Genomic DNA, 16,891 nt, shown 5'->3' on the forward strand with positions numbered 1-16,891 from the left:
GAATTTCGTTCTCGTGATTGAACTATGTGGCACTGCTATTCCACGCATGATATCGCCACGATATAAAATAAGAATCGTCTGATCGATTAACAATCATTCATATACGATAATCCAGAATGCACATCAGTAAAATTTCCCTTCGAAATCACTTCGTTTCAGCATTGATTTTACTCTGAAAAAGTAGTGGAACACTCGCCGTTCACGTGCAACAACCACTCGCCAGAAATTTCAATGGGCAATTAAACATAAACCCTTGCTTTACGGTTATTACGATTCTGAGAACAAAAACGCGCGCGGCCAATAATTAAAAAGCATTTCTCCGCTTTCTTTTTTTTTTTTTTTAAACAAGCTTATAATACCACTCGCTCGCGGGCAATATTTCTTCGTGGTAACATAAAACAGAAAAATTCTGTTCCGACGAAAAGAGGCGGATTTCTAATGCGCACCCACGTAACGCACGCGCGCGCGATCGTTAAGGGCGATAAACTAATTTGCTTTTAACGCGGACCGTAATTCACAGTCACAGGAAAAGCGTGTCAGCCTTTTTCCCCGAAAACAATTTCCTCTCTGTTTAAACCAGAAATTCAGCAGGGACGGTCGCTTTCGCACGAATAACTTCGAATCGATTCGCGAACGACTCGCGATCACGAGCGTGTAACGAAATAACGAGCGCGTTTTGGCGACCGCGCAACAACGATCGTTCTGGATCGAAACGATTATATCCGTTCGCATATATTTTCGTCAACTGATAACCAGAATCGTTCGTTCCAGATAAAACCCTAATTAGCAGCTAGAGGCTAGGTCGTCGCATCCGTTTTTTATTTAAGGGAATGCATTTGTAATGGGTTGGAAAGAGAGCGAACATTGAATTTCGGAATTACAGTGTGACTTACGCATACGTTTACATACACTATTGGCAAAAAATATTGCCTCGCTCGTGCACTGGTGAAAAATTGTCGAAATTGAATGTTCCATAACTTTGTTAATATTCATTAAGATTTGTTTAAATGAAAAGCAAAATCGAACAAAAAGATCGAGAAGGTTCAAGCTTTAATTTGCTTTTCATTTAAACAAATTTCGATGAATATTCACAAAGTTATGGAACATTGAATTTCGACAATTTTTCACTAGTGTACAAGTGAGGCCATACTTTTTGTCAGTAATGTACTTCCGAAATAACAATTAAGTGTAAAAATTAATATACAATTACTACTTAAGTATTTCCCAGTTGTTTTTACTTTTATCATACTTTAGTGATAAGTTTTTCTTATCTTTTAAATAAAATTTGTAATTTAGTAGGTACATACGTAATTTAGTGAAATAATAAAGGTAACAGCGTCTTCCGGGATCAAATTTATGAGTGACTGTATTATACACTGCCCAAAATTGAGAATTACATGTTGCATCCGCTGTGCTGGAAATTGTGAAACTACAGTAAGAGTTATATTAGTATCATATGCAAAAGAATGTCAAAATTAAAAAACACAAGGAAGTTCAATAATCTTAAAACCCCAATTTTTTGAAACACTGTATGTACTGTTTTGTTTCTTCGGGTAAAAAGACCTCTTAAAGATTAATGTATGTTTTTCTATGTTCCTTGTAAGTATCTACAAAAATACAATAAATATAACAAAATTATTGAAATGAAAATTTAATGGCGTTTCATGCTCCATAAAACTGTATAATGAAATTGTTAAAAATTTGTAGTTTAGAAATATATATTAATAAATAAACAAATTTTTAATAATTTCATTGTCCAGTTTTATAGAGCATGAAAAACTATTTGGCCAGTACAATTCTGTAGAATCTGTTGCTAAAGTTCTGCTAAGAAACACAGTGTCATTATTAGACTGTGGATATGTAGATAAGTACAAATTTTAATTGACTCATTTAGAGAAACTGAAATGAAACAGAAATTTCTTTATCCTATTAATCCTTCGAGGACGAATGACCAGTGGTCGCTCGCGGAATTATTCCTGCGCAAAAGGCCACTTTAATTGCCGATCGCAAAACTGTTCCTGCGTAACAGTTCCTTAATAATTTTTACAAAGACGTCACATTTTATGATAATAAAAAAAATTCTGCACCACTAGAAGACCATATACCGTTAATATATTTCAATTGTCATCAAACTGACGAATTCAGCAAAACTATTAAAATTACCAAACTTTTAAACCGATACCCATCATCCATATATGTACATACATATTAAACCTTACCATCAAAAGACAAAATCGAAGTGGCGTATTTAAACTTCATTTCATAATTCACAAATAACCAGCGGTGCTACATAAAAGTATAATATTTCGTGACCTGTAGATAGCATACTACAAATTTGTAACCTCTACATCGAATTTGGCAACATAAGGAAATCCACGTGCCCTCCACTTCGAGCTCTGACTCAATCGGCCACGTGAAAGCGTAATTCAGAGACGCCCGTACTACGGTTCGTTGACTTCAACTATCGTGAGATAAAGAAATCGTTCATTCTAGCGGGGAAACGAAGCAAGTAAATCGACGGTATTAATCGATCAGATCAACGATCAGAATCGATACGGTCGACAAACGTATGTTTTTCGTTGGGTGACTGACTCAATCTTCGCGATATTGCTTCTTCCTCAAGTCGAAATTGAAGCTACATTAACCCGTTGAATGCCGTGGGGGTGACAGATGATCCCCACTCTAGGCAGTATACTTCTCGGTATCATTAATATTGGACTGTAAACGGGTTCTTCAAACTAAATGTCAGATGTATGATAACATAGTTGACTTCAATAATTTTGTATAAAATTTTATCCTTATACATTCTGCGTAACGAAGATTTCACGACGCTGTGGCTGAAACGTACGAAAATTTTTAAATTTCCTTTCTCAATTTTTTATGTTCTTGTCTAAAACAGCACATGGTATATTATAGGAAGGAAAAACTAAGAGTATTGTTAAATCTTATTTTTCTGTGTTTTTCTGTGTTAATAGTAATTCGATTCTGCTGGGTAGACAAACGAAAATTTGGGGTGGAGAAACGTGAATATATCGTAGACAATCATATCCCAGTTAGAAATGAAGGAAAAATGTTCGTGGGAGTATTGATGTCATATTCTTAATTTGTTTATAATTTTTTTTGCAGAGTGGACAAACGAAAATTTTGGGTGGAAAAACATGGATAAATCGTGGACAATCGTATCCGACTTGAGAGCTAAGGAAAAATGTTCATGGGGGTGCTGGTGACAAATTTCTTTATTTGTTTATTATTTGTTTTTAAGGGTGGACAAACGAAAATTTTGGTTGGACAAGTGTGGACAAATCGTGGACAAATGAATAATGTTTGTTTTTCATAAAATTTTGCATTTGGGGGTGCTAACTTCACAAAACTACCGTCTCGACATTGCTCGTCTATCGACGAACGGTGCGAAAGGACTTCTGGAATTCTGGTCTTGCACCTTTATGTACTAGAATATATATTGTATAAACAGTCTCATCGACTACCAGACTTTATTTTTGTGATAAAAACGGCGACAGAAATAGCCTTGTTGCGTGCATTATGTAAATATGATAACTCACGGACTGGCTTAAGTGTCTTTTTCTTTTAGAGTAATCAGTAACTGCGATAATTGTATAATACGTCATATTCAGTTTCTTTAAAGTTGGGTCATAAAAAAGGTGTTGTAATGTTTGTATGTTATTTCTCTGGTTATTCTTTTACGTATACTGATACTGTGCGACTGATAAATTTGTTTCTATGCAATCGAAGTTATAAAATATCTGAACATAAATAAAATTATTATACATTTAAGGTAATTTATTTTTTATATTTATGTGTGTGTTTTATCAAATTACACGATAGGTGTGCAATTTATATTGTACATTTTATGATATAATTTTATACTGTAAGTTCTTAATAATTGAATATTATTTAAATTAATCTGTGTTTGAAAAATCATTAAAATAAACATTTCATTCATATTTAAAAATTCATGTGAAAAGAACAAATAGTTCTTTGTTGTTTGAACAGACTTAACCATTAAAATAATGAAGTTATGTTATTTAGAAATGTAGATTTAATTACTGTTTGTTAATAATTACATACTTGTTACTTGTTATTTACTGATTGATTGTTAAAGAAACATTCTGTATCTGTTCCCTGTCATTATTTTATCGCAACCATTATAAAAAAAGATTATAAAAAATAGTGTCATTTACTCGACGATTGTTGACAATGTAACATATAAAATGAACACATTTCATTGTAAATAAAAAATAATATTCTATTTGCAAAATTGATCCAACACTTTCATCCACATCTGTTCTAATTCTTGCATGTAAAATGAAACTTTGCGAACATTTTTAATAAATACATATACATACAGTATGTCCGGTTCAAGTGTATACACACTATTATTTCTTTAACTATTGAAAATTCGAGAAAATGTTTCATATGAAAATTGTTCGATTGCATGGAGCAAACTTAATAGAATATTTGAATTTTCTTTTTAATTGTTATTCACAGTGAGTTTAATAACAATGTAATTTTTGTAATGGATCTACATATTTTTAATATTGTCAGGTTATTAAGCATTTGAAGACGAATCTAACGACACATAAAGTTGACCCGAACAATACACAACAAAGTATGTTACATTGTAACACACTTAACCGAGGAATAATGTATATGTATACATATACATATACAGAAAGATCGTTTCTTTATCGACGGACGTACGATAAAAGTACCAAACTCTATGTGAGTCTATAGGCAATTTCAAAGAAATATTTTCTGGACCGCGCCATGAACGCGCATTCTGAACCACGACCATCCCGATCCGATAGAGACGACATTATTATGTAGTTATACCAAACCGAGACGATGATACCGTACGCCGACGTAAACAAGATCAACGTTTTGGCTTCTGGATTTAGCCGCATTATTTCAGCCTGATTTAAAATTAGTGTTTATTCGCCGTGCGAATCTGGCGTCGATTTTAATGCATACATATTCGAATCTGGTTATCACTCGAAATATTATCGTTTGTTTGATCGTTTGCCAGACTTGAGCTACGGGAAGGAACGATAGCTGGACGCTCGCGCTTGGGGGATCGGAGTACGTACATAGATACTGGTTATCTGTCGATTGGAACAGTAAATCTCGCAGAAACGATCGTAAATTTGTAACAGTGTGATAGTCTTTCATGAATTACGAGCTATAAATGTTCGTATGGGTTGGCTTGTACGCCACCAGAAAGACTATTACTGCTGGGAAATTGGTACGTATTATTATTAATAACGACAACAAAATGTTACGAGCACAGTTTTTACATGGGGCTCTCGGGTACAATTGACTAATTGCCATTACATTCTATCGTGTACTCTATTACAGAAGTTATAGGGAGGATGAGGTCGAAAACAGAAGGAAACACGATTTATTTAACACTAGAACTACCAGACACATCAAAATGACGGATTTCAAATTTCTTATTTTAATATTACTGATAAGGCGGTGTTATCGAAATTTATGTTGACTTTTAATTTAGTATACATTCCTCACTGAGAGATCTGACATCAATAGAACTTTTCAAACAACAGAGCACTCAATCCTCTTGGTAATAGGAATGAACCCTTCTTTATTCTTTAAATTTTATGCACCATGTATCTTGTACCTTCTAAATCCCACAAGTTTTTAATGTAGGATATTTACGCGAACACCAATTGGTAATTACTACACTGCGGATTTTTGTGCAAAATAGAATCTTATAAAGTAATTCACGAAGATAAGAACAAAAGTAGGAAATTCTTTCTTTCCTTAAGTACCCTATTGGATTAAAAATAGAATAGAGAACTCGTTGAATCCGATTAATGTTTTGTCGTTTACTGTATTCCACACAGTACTATAGGTTATAAATACATCAAATCCGCAGTCTAGTAATTACAGTGATCCCCATTTGATTAACGTAGGCTCAGAACCGCGTTGCGACAGTTATCGAGGGAGGTAGGCGTTCTACCAATCGCTGGCTATCTTTCTCCTGTTCGCTCGCTTCTAGAGCGCGTCAGAAACGAGAGTAAGAAATATGGAGTGCGAGTGAAATAGAGAGAAAGGTTCGAACAGCTGTTGTACACCGTGTAACACAAATAACGTGGACGCCTGTTTCGCGGAAGCAACTCAGTGCTTGGCGGGAATAACTCCACGTCAATTGAACGGAGGAAAAAGCGCCTATTAGGCTACTTGTATGTTCCAGACAAAATTTTATGAGAATCTATTTTAGATTAATTTTGACTTCTGAATTACGAAAATTAGTGTCGTAACAAAATATTTTCGCGATTAAAAAAAATTTATTGGGAGTCTTTTATTTTCTAACCGACCCAAAATCATAATTTTTGTAGTGTCATTTCTACATGAATTATACGCAGAATACCCTATACACTGACGAGAATGTTAAAAACACTGTTTATAAAACTATAATGTAATTGATTTTAATTACTTTATATGAATCTTTTCGATCCTTCATTGTAATACACTGCTGAAAACAATTAGACGATCAAAGTACTGCAGTCGCTTTGCTCGTCAATACGAGATATAATTCCCAAAAAGCATTTTTATACAAATGTCACTACATAGATGTTAATAGTGTTAGTATTGTATTAACGTTGTTTGTTATTTAGTAAACCATTCAAACATTTCGAATTCTTGTATGCTTTCATTAACCCTTTCGTTTCTATGGGCATATGTATACGCACGCTACGAAAGCTCTCCATACTATAGCCTGCGTCGCACAATTGGGGCGGGTTTTACCTCGAACTTGATAAGAAGTAGACAAAAACTGTAGAGGGAAAAGGTGAATGTTATCATAATGTCAATTTTATCTACGACTTCCCTTTCTTCATAACTGCAACAATGCACCGATAGACATTACCTTTTACAGGATGTAATCACGCTATTAATTTGTACAAAGGCCAACCTGCCAACTATTTATTAATTGCTTAGACACGCATCATGAAATACGAATAATGTTCGAACATTCCTTATACAACACGTGCGACTAAAATATGGAAATTCAAGCGTTAAACGGTGGTGAAAAATTAAGAATCACCGGATCCAACTTCGGACGCGTTTTCGTCAAAACTATTTACATTCGCGCGCGTGTAATTTATGTGACGATAAAATTAATACCCAAGACGGCGCCGGCCGGGTTTACGCGTGATTCCTTTGGATTAGTGTGCGTGCACGAACGTGCGTACAGACGTAACATGTACGTACTTCAAAAATTAGCAAGGATGATATGCTACCGAGATATCACAAAAATAGACACCGCGGATATTCGCCCGCGTTCCATTCCACTGATATAACAATAACGAGCTTCCAGACTGTTAGCAGATGGAAGACCGGCGAGACTGAATGGTAAAAAATAACGAAGGAACAAAAAGTGAAAGGCAAATTTATTTTTTAGAAATCGCCTAAATTGCGGTTTTTTGTAAAAAAATTATGGGCAAATTAACTCTAAAAATCGCCCAATTTGTGAAAAAGCGCCCAATCCGCAAGAACACAATTCAAATGGTTCGTACGAATCACAGGCCGTGTAGCTAAGAGAAGCAGGAATCCGTTCGAATGAGACATCGTGACCATCGATATCGAGACACGAGGGAATAGAATCGCAAAACAAGACTGTTCCAGTGCAAAGATGGCGAATCGATACGTGCGGTCGATCACCGTCCCCTTCCGCCGAAAATGTTACATCGGCGGGCTCGTGGGCGACGAGAAGGAGAAACAGGCCATGATTGATACTTTGCAGGCAACGTGCACGATAGATGACATCTCCCCCCCCCCCCACTGGTTGGGTGGTGATTTGCGATTAGTACATTCGTCCGGTCTGTGCAAACGTATCCCGAGTCGAGGTCGCGACAAACGTGTCGAAACACACGCAGCTAGCGTATTCCGCGCGGAGGACGCGACGGGATACGATCGACGACGCGGGGGCACGGAACAGTTCTCAGAAGGGAAGAAAACAGACGATTTGTCATTTAAATGAATCGCCTGTACGAACCCATGATCACGAATGTTTGTCGAGTGAGTTTGATCGATCACGGTAAACGACTGTTACGAACAGTTGTTCAGATGCTGGACACTGAAAACGTTTTGGCTAATGGCGAAAAACAAAACAGCAAGTCGTCTTTAATTGAGGGGGCAGGGTAATAGAAAATCGTTAAAAAATTAATTTTCGGTTTTTAATTTTTAATCAAAGTGTAAGTCTTCCTGAATATTTCAAGACCAATTTCGACAACTTCTGATGAGTGGGACTAAGTGGATTTCAATTTTTAAAAGCCTGATGCCGTATGAAAAGGTATGCATATACATATATATTATGTATATGTAACACGTTAACTTCGGAACGCTGCACAGTGGGGTATTTGGACCAGAAAAGCTGGCAAAAATTATTTTAAAATTTACTCAATCTGCAAAATCTCATAACTTTGTTACTACACATCCAAAGTTGGTGAAACAAAAACCATTTTAAAGTTTGAAATTTCTAATTTTAGATTCTTTAAATAAATTTTATCATAATGGTTGTCCAGAGGTTAAAATTCACCCTTCAATAGGAGTATGCCAAACTGTACTTTTCCTTGATGTTCGTCAAGTGCTACGAAGTGCAAACAATGTTTTTTTGCAATTTTGATACATACCACCGGAAAGTACCTATGATCGTGTGTCTTTCAAATAAACCAAACCTCATCGACGAACTATGTTGTTTAACAAAGATACAGCCCTTTAAAGGAAACCTATATTTTTCAAATGTTTTGTCTACGGTAAGATATCTATGCATGTACATATGGTACAATATACATATAATAGAAGGTCATCAACGAACCTTAGTCCTAATAAAGTTAATAACCTACTAAAAACTTCAATCGTCAGGAATTGACAGACGAAATGTACTTAATAGGTTAACAATCAACTGACAGCGATGGGTGCACGTGAATCGATTGTATCTACGATCATAAATATTCTGATTCATGGTATATAATATATAAATTAATATACATTTTAAGAATATTTTTTATTTGCAATATATAATAGAATTAATTTTCGTCAGAAAATGCTGTGTAAAATTCCTCATCAGACAGTATTTCTTGCTTATGATATATCTGTCCTTCATCGATCTATCATCCACACCACAGTTACCCCATCATCAGATCAACCATACAATATATGCCTATCGTATGATCCTTTGCCTTCATAACAAGCTAAACTGCATCGAAAACGGATACTTTTTAACAAAGTTATGGCCATTTACAGAAACGCCTACCTCTTTATGGTTTCATGTCTTCCGTGCATGGCACCGTTCAATGGTCTACGTTTCTGTAAATGACTATAACTTCGTTAAAAAACATCCGTTTTGGATGCAGTTCGGCTTGTTTTGAAGGCAAAGAATCATTATTTCTAAAATACATGCAAACTTCCGAACACTGTTGTCTATGAGGAACATTCGTTCTCAAATATGAACAAAATTTTACAATTTGAAGGCCCTCTTATAAGGGAAGATTTTACCTCTTGTCCACAGAGTCAAATAAAATCGAACAAAAGGGTTAAAAAGTAGAAGGTTCAAGCTTTAATTTGCCTTCTTGCGTAATCAGATGAATATGATTTTATTTTTTCTCGTTTCCTATAAATGACTTCATAAAGATCTGTATTTTCATAAACTTCCGCAGTCTAATAATGATACACTTTTACTCTGAAGTATTATAACTATTTACAGAACTGAAAACATTAATTTTTCTACAACAGACTTAGTAATATTATGAAATTAAATTGCTAAAATTAGACATTAAACTCATTTATAAATAACGATAAAAATTAGGGACTTTTTTGTATAAAATTTTTATAAAAAATAACTTAAATATCTTACACTAGATTAATGTTACCCTATTTATACTAAATTACGTTACACTCAATTGAAAACGAAAATTCAGCGTTACTTATTAACGGTACTAATTTCTAATAAATATTGGAGTCTACTTACTCGTGTTATTCAAATGTTAAACTAGTCCGACTCGCTTTTGAATACAAAGAAGTGACTTTCTCAAATGTTCACAGGCTCTTACATTTCAGTTATGAAGACATTAATAACAACCGACTAATTAGGATTCAGATTAAACCGACGACGATTCTAGTAACACTGGTGAACTAACGTGTCCCGTATTCACAACACGCAAACCTTTTAAAATTTACATTAGAATTGTATGTACATACTTTCCAAAGGCTGCGACGCACGAAAAAAAGAATTCCGTGAAAGCTGGAACACCGGTGAATTATTCAACGCAAGAAACGAAACGAGATTGACACTTACCCGACTAGGTGCAAACAAACCCGATTCGTAACGTAACTTTCTTATCGATGGCCGTTTGCATCTCTAACGTGGTAACATTCGAGACATTCAAATGACACAATGAGCAGCATCGTTTCCAATAATAGATTCGTTCCATAAATTCGCGTCGACTTTCCCAAATGATACATTAATATTTCATAAGTACCTTCTAGATCCAAAGAGAAATCTAGTGCGTATTACTGCCCCCGCCTTCCCCAAATTGTTCTTTGTCCAAATTTGATAATATTCTATCTAGACCAATTTAATCACACCACACATAGGAGACAGAAGTTTCAGCTCACAAGAAATCCTGAACTTTATGGTAAAAGACTGAACAAAAATCTAATTAGGTCCTATGAAATTCGAGAAGGTTAAAAAAAACAGCTACTACGACAAATTTAGTTTTTGAAGTTCTATTTTCACGAAAAGAATTGCTTTAACTTCGTTAGAATTTTTATAGCTGTTCGTCTGGCAGCAAACGTGTCAAACAGAACACGACCCACTTTTTGAAACACTTTCGAGATTCGTGAACTGTTGTTCGCGACACATTCATTCCGTAGCACTTACATTCCATATTTCAAGAATTACGCGATACATCGGACACGTGATTTCGCGAATCTTTTATGGAAATGTCGTTATCCGCCCTTCCTGAATCTCTCAACAGGAAGTTACGAGGATTTACGATGGTATCCCCCGAGCAAATGCAAGTTTCATCGTTTCATTCAACTCCCTTATATGGTAAATTTCGCCCCGGCTGTTGGCGACCAACAGGTGGACCACATGTTCATTACGAGAATCGCGTTCGTTATGTAAGGCGTAATATTTAATACGTATTACGAGACGTTAACGAAGCTTTATGTCAGCGATTTCAGTCGGGGAGGATAATTGTGATTTTCGTGGTGGACTAATTTACAGCTAAGGTCAATGTCCCTATATTCTAATCACGTCCTGATTTCTGCTCAGTACCTACGTATATTTTGTATTTAGTGTAAAAATTGAACAATAAATAGGTTGTACAAAAAATTATTTAAATTAGTTCAATATTTCCGTACATAATGCTACAGCCCGCTGTTCAATAGATGACATCATTTTATTCAAAATAAATTTAATACGTGTGTCCGTCGTAAAGAAACGTGATTTGAGCGGTTCCGTTGCAATCATGAGTTACACGCGGACGCTGCGTTTTTACTATAAAAAACTTACAGAATTTTTAATATTGTTCGCCAACATTTAATTTTGGCACTTCCATTTTCGCTGAACAGAAATAGGGACAGGCGCGTGAGCAGAAATGCGAGCATTTTCATTTTCTTCAATTTAAAGACATTTTTTATGAAAATTTCAGTTTTGTCAGAGATTTGTGGATTATCCGATTCAAACCAAAAGGTGGGGCGAATCGGATATTTTTCACTTTTTCGTTTTTTGTTTGCAAAAGAAATATTTTTAAGTTTTTTTATTTTTTTTATTATTAATGTCAAATTAAATGTGTACTAATTACGAACTTGTAAAACATAATTAGCTTTCTAAACTTTAACTATTATTTTTTTACTATCAAACAAAAAATGATCCGATTCGCCTCGGTCTATCCTACATGAATAAATCTTAAAGTTCAGTCGCATGACGAGAACAATGAGTGTTTCGTATGAAAAATCTCTTACAAGAGCATTCTCTAGTTTTGATAGAAGCACTAAGAAAATATTCAAAACATATCTTATATCGATTATTGAAGTTTAGTAACTTCTTCTTGAACTATACTTTACACGTACGAAAAACATTTGCACAAGCCCAATAAATGTCATAAAACTATTGTGTTGAAACCTTTGTAATTAGCAAATACAATATTATCTACCTACACAAGTTATAGTTTACTAAAATCAGTTTCTTTAAAATTTTGACTCCTAAAATTATTTCGACATCTCCGATCGCGAAGCATCTGCTCCCCGTTTCGAAGAATATAGGACATACACAAACCCTCGACATGCCACATGAAACAGCCACTTCCTTCCGGGGCCATTAAACTGGATTTGACGAGGCAACGTGCCAAAGCTCGGGAAACTGTTTACTCCAAAAAATTTTCTAAGAAATGTTAGTAAACGGATGTAATGAAAAACGTCGAAAGAATATGTACTGTGTTTTGTATTATGTACACAGATTAATGGCAGTGATTTAGATCAATTCGAAGGGATCCCGAGCGATATGTATTAGAAAACGGACATAGACGAGTTCCAAGTCAGTTGTTGGCGCCTTTTTGGTACCCTGCACGGATCAATTTGTGAAGATCTATTCAGACCAGTTATTGACAACTTTTTGAAGCGTAATAAGGGTTCAAAATGCAGTGTAATCGACGGTAAAAGGAAAATTATAAACAAGATAGAAAATACAACAAAGCAGGTTTGCTCGTTCATAAAGTAACGTATCTATTATATTGGAGACGTTATTCATAATACAAATAGGATCATTGTCAGTTTGTTACAAATATCACGTTTTTCTTTTCTGAATCAATTTCTGTTTATGACAATATGAATTCACATCAATCGTTCATATAGTACCTATCAAAAGTTTGAAATCATTTTCCATTTTTAGTAGTCATATCGAGTAACAAATTCAGTTCTTGTTTACAAATGCTAGTTAGAAACAAATACTGAATCTTTTAGTTACAAAATTTTCTAAATAAATTCAACTGTCTACAGTTACTTAAATTTTTTGGCAAGTAAATCTCTGTTTCCATCAATTCATACAATGATTCCAAACTTCTTATTAACAATTTACAGTAATTCCTCGATGAATGCGGCACGAACTGCGTTATTACCACCACTGGGGGAGTCCCCCTGTTAAACCAATCAAAACAGAGTAAACAGAAGTTAAACAGAGGCTCGGCTTCGGGTGAAAAACAAATTGATGAGGGTCTGAAAACCTTTCCGCTTTCCCACGAATGCTCCGAAGTGGACCCGAAGACGTCGCACGCATCGAGATATTACTGTAGTCTCATTTATTTGTTTATTTACTATAAATGAGTCATACGAACTCTTCCAAACCATATTCTTGCTATATAATCTATAACGATTACGTAGCCATCTATATCTATAACGACAGTCTTTTATTATTTTATCTGGTATTAGGTAATTTCATAAATCTTCATTGTTTCGTTTATTATAGGTACGATTTGTCACTATCCTGAAATTGATTATTTGATATTACTTTATATGGAAATTCAGTTACTTTCAGAGTCTTATACATTGTTAAATACACAGCAAGTATTACGGAAAAATGCTGTTAGATATCGTAAAACACAGTTGTGGTTTACGAAACAAACAAAACATAAAAAGCTATATTTCTCTACTTTCTACCTTTTTTATAATTATAATGTAGTAGCAATGGCAAATTTTAATTGGTTAATTACTTATGTACTTATTACTATATAAACCTGAGAATAAATATTGATTTCGTCGTCGCGTACATGCGGATTCGCCTTTAACTTGACACGTGTGAATTACGTCCTAAGAATGCAATAAGAGAATCTTTATCACAGAAAGTTGGCAATGGGATTCGTGATTGCGGATTCCCCGTAGTAAAATTCGAAACTTATTGGATATCGTCTAACATTGTTTTTCGGAGCATTAGCGTAATATAATTTTCCGTTCGCAAATAAATATTTTGTGATGAATATTGTAATAATTATTCATTTTATACAAAAATAACATTTACGACCATAGTCGTAACAAAAATTTGATTTACGCCATCGTAGAATTCTGCATAAAGAATTCGATACATTAATAACTTTCATTTGTTAAATTATTTTCCATGATATCCCCAAGCAAGTATTTTTGCAAAACTAAATATTTTTGTGATCAATATAGAATGTAGTTTCTCGGAAGCAAGTGTGACGTTTATCCATACTGTACAATTTCTAAGTAAAAATTTTACAATGTTATTAACTTTCAACTTTCATTCACAGGAGTAATAACATTAACACTTTCCGAAGTTATACTTTCAGTCCAACGTTTCGTTTTAACTGTCTTAGTCTACATCGAAATATTTTCCAATCATGAACGTTACATAGACCGAAAAGCTACGTGGAAGTAACCGAAATTGAATCCAAAAGATAATGTGTTTAAATAGTACCTTCCATCTAGCGCTGGAATCAATTAGAGCATTGTACCACCGTGAATGAATGGTTTTGGAACGGCAAATCAGATCGCAGATAAGCCCGTTCAAACAAAAGGGGATTGTCTGAGGAAACTCGATTTACAACTAACTTCCGAAACCGAGCCGTAATTGTCAATGGCAGAATGATGCTGACTTCAAGTCGAAGAAACGGTCGAAGATTGACTAGCCCGGTCGTTTAACGATGACAGGCGAACGTCATAATCCATGTTTTTAAGGTTCTCTAAGAAAACCGATTTAATTTATTAATTCTAAAACTATGTCAGTTACACTGTAACATTTATGAAGAACATGAGAAAAGCACATGAACAATTACTGCACAGCTTAAGCAAACCTGACAGCAGCTTTTTCTACCTATAAAATTTCGGTGTTTACGTCCGGATTATTCATCGCTTTCCACGCAACAGAAATGTGCAATGAAAAATAGCGGCACTACGTTGCGTCACAGAATGGAAAATCGAATTGACCATGATAGCTTTGAAGATGCAGCTGGCATTGTGACATTGCGTCGATACACCTCGCAGGACACAAGCGAGACCGCCGATGAAATGTATTCTAACCTAACACGCGTGCACACACACACGCAATCGGCACGGGTTTGTTTAACTTGTTTGTTTGAATCCCGCATAACTATGACCATCCGTCGCTGCAACGTCGTATGTTCCCATTGGAGCATCTCATCGTCGAACGCGGATAAAACTTCGTGACTCTTTATTTTGCACCTTGTTCGTACAAATTTATTCACCTGATTCGTTAAATATCGTAAATGTAAACAAACGTGGGAAGAGAAGGAGAAGCAGACGATACAAAGATTAGATTAATATCAATCAACCAACGATATAGAATTGTGATAAGGTTGCCGAGAAAGCAAGGATCTAGATTACGATCTGCGCTTCGAGATCTGTCACGTCCGATTGACAGCTAGCATCCAACGGTAGGCAGAGCGCGCCACGCAGTCCTGACTGGACACGCAGCCCGAATAACCTATGGCGCGTATCTTCTAAAAGAAACACGTAAATCCAACGCAAGGCCGACGCGGTACGCGACGACAGGCGTCCTTGAGCCAAGGGTGCGAACGGAAAAATTCGAGTGATACTTGAAAAAAGGGCGTGTGAATGCCCGCCGAGTCCCTGGCGTCCACTGTGACACAGGATAATGACACGGACCTGCCACGAAAGAACGCGAACCGGCAGATAAACGAACGTGGATTATCGATTACCTGGGTATGCAATCCGGTGCTGTACGATCCACTTCCCAGGTGGCAAACAGCTTCATAGGAACGGGCCGGGTGGCCGGGGCTGTCGTCTTCGTACGCTCCGCCATTTTTGGCCCGTCAGCCCACAGAAACACACCCCACACCTTCACTTTACCGCGGTTCGCGGCTGACTGACTAGCCCGCTCGTGGCGCCATGCGAACGACACTCGAGCGACGAGACGATTACTTACGAAAACGCACGAGGACACCTTTCGGACGTCGCGTAAAATAAACGAGCCCGGATTAGATAGGAAACTGCTACGACACATTATCTACAAAATGTACAAGTAGGAGCTCGTTTATTGAAACATTTTATTGTTACATAGGAACACCCCACCCCGCCGCGTCATGCTGACACACGGCGCACACCCCACTTTTTCGTCCAGCATGGAAAAAGCAGAGTATATACATACGGTGTCGCGTTTAACTCGTATATTTTTCGTTAGAGAAAGTGCGGTATATACATACATATGTATAATATTGTTTTAATACGTTTCGTTACTCAATAACTTCCGTGATTAAACTTTTTTGATACATATCTCTAAAAATAACAGAGATACAAGTAATGGTGGTAACAGTCATTGAACAGTGTGTATATCTAATCCACCCTATATATAGACACAGACGAGATATATGAATAGACCTACATACAATGTAATTTTCTGTCCCATGCTTCGAGGGCGTTAGAAGCCCCTTACCATTTTAGTGTCAATACCCGACGTTACCGATAAAGCACGAATTCTGAGTATTATTAGCACAAATGAAGTGTTATATATTCCATTCATATTGCGTGTATCTATATGATTTGACGGGAAAGAGATAAATATGTCAGTCATGAAACATGAAATGGAAAAGTATATATTTTTTCACTTAACTACAAGACAATTTATTCTAAATGCATCGTTAATGGACATTTTATTAATGTTACTTTTTACATGTTCATGTTTTATTCGTTTTTATATCTTGCCTGATAAATTCAGAATAGATGTAGTTTCATAAATAGTTTATCAAATCTACATGTGAGAGAATATATACACCGCTTTTATTAACATTTACATATTTATAATTTATATGGGAGTATGAATAGTTTTACTGCCTATTGTAAGAATCTTAATACGCACGAA

General features: G+C 35.7%; 1 protein-coding gene across 6 annotated transcripts in view; it reads right to left on the bottom strand.

Moving 5' to 3' along the window:
• LOC107195021 (phosphofurin acidic cluster sorting protein 2) overlaps window positions 1-15,886 on the bottom strand; it is a 107,984-nt gene extending 92,098 nt beyond the window's left edge. For all 6 annotated transcript variants that reach the window (XM_015584775.1, XM_015584773.1, XM_015584776.1 and 3 more), the window contains exon 1: window positions 15,732-15,886. In XM_015584775.1, the coding sequence (XP_015440261.1) occupies window positions 15,732-15,835 (104 nt within the window). In that variant the 5' untranslated portion in view covers window positions 15,836-15,886. The remainder of the gene's footprint in view (window positions 1-15,731) is intronic.
• Between the last annotated feature and the right edge of the window lie 1,005 nt (window positions 15,887-16,891).

The sequence above is a fragment of the Dufourea novaeangliae genome, unplaced genomic scaffold, assembly GCF_001272555.1.
Source record: "Dufourea novaeangliae isolate 0120121106 unplaced genomic scaffold, ASM127255v1 scaffold8, whole genome shotgun sequence".
NCBI classification, from domain to species: domain Eukaryota; kingdom Metazoa; phylum Arthropoda; class Insecta; order Hymenoptera; family Halictidae; genus Dufourea; species Dufourea novaeangliae.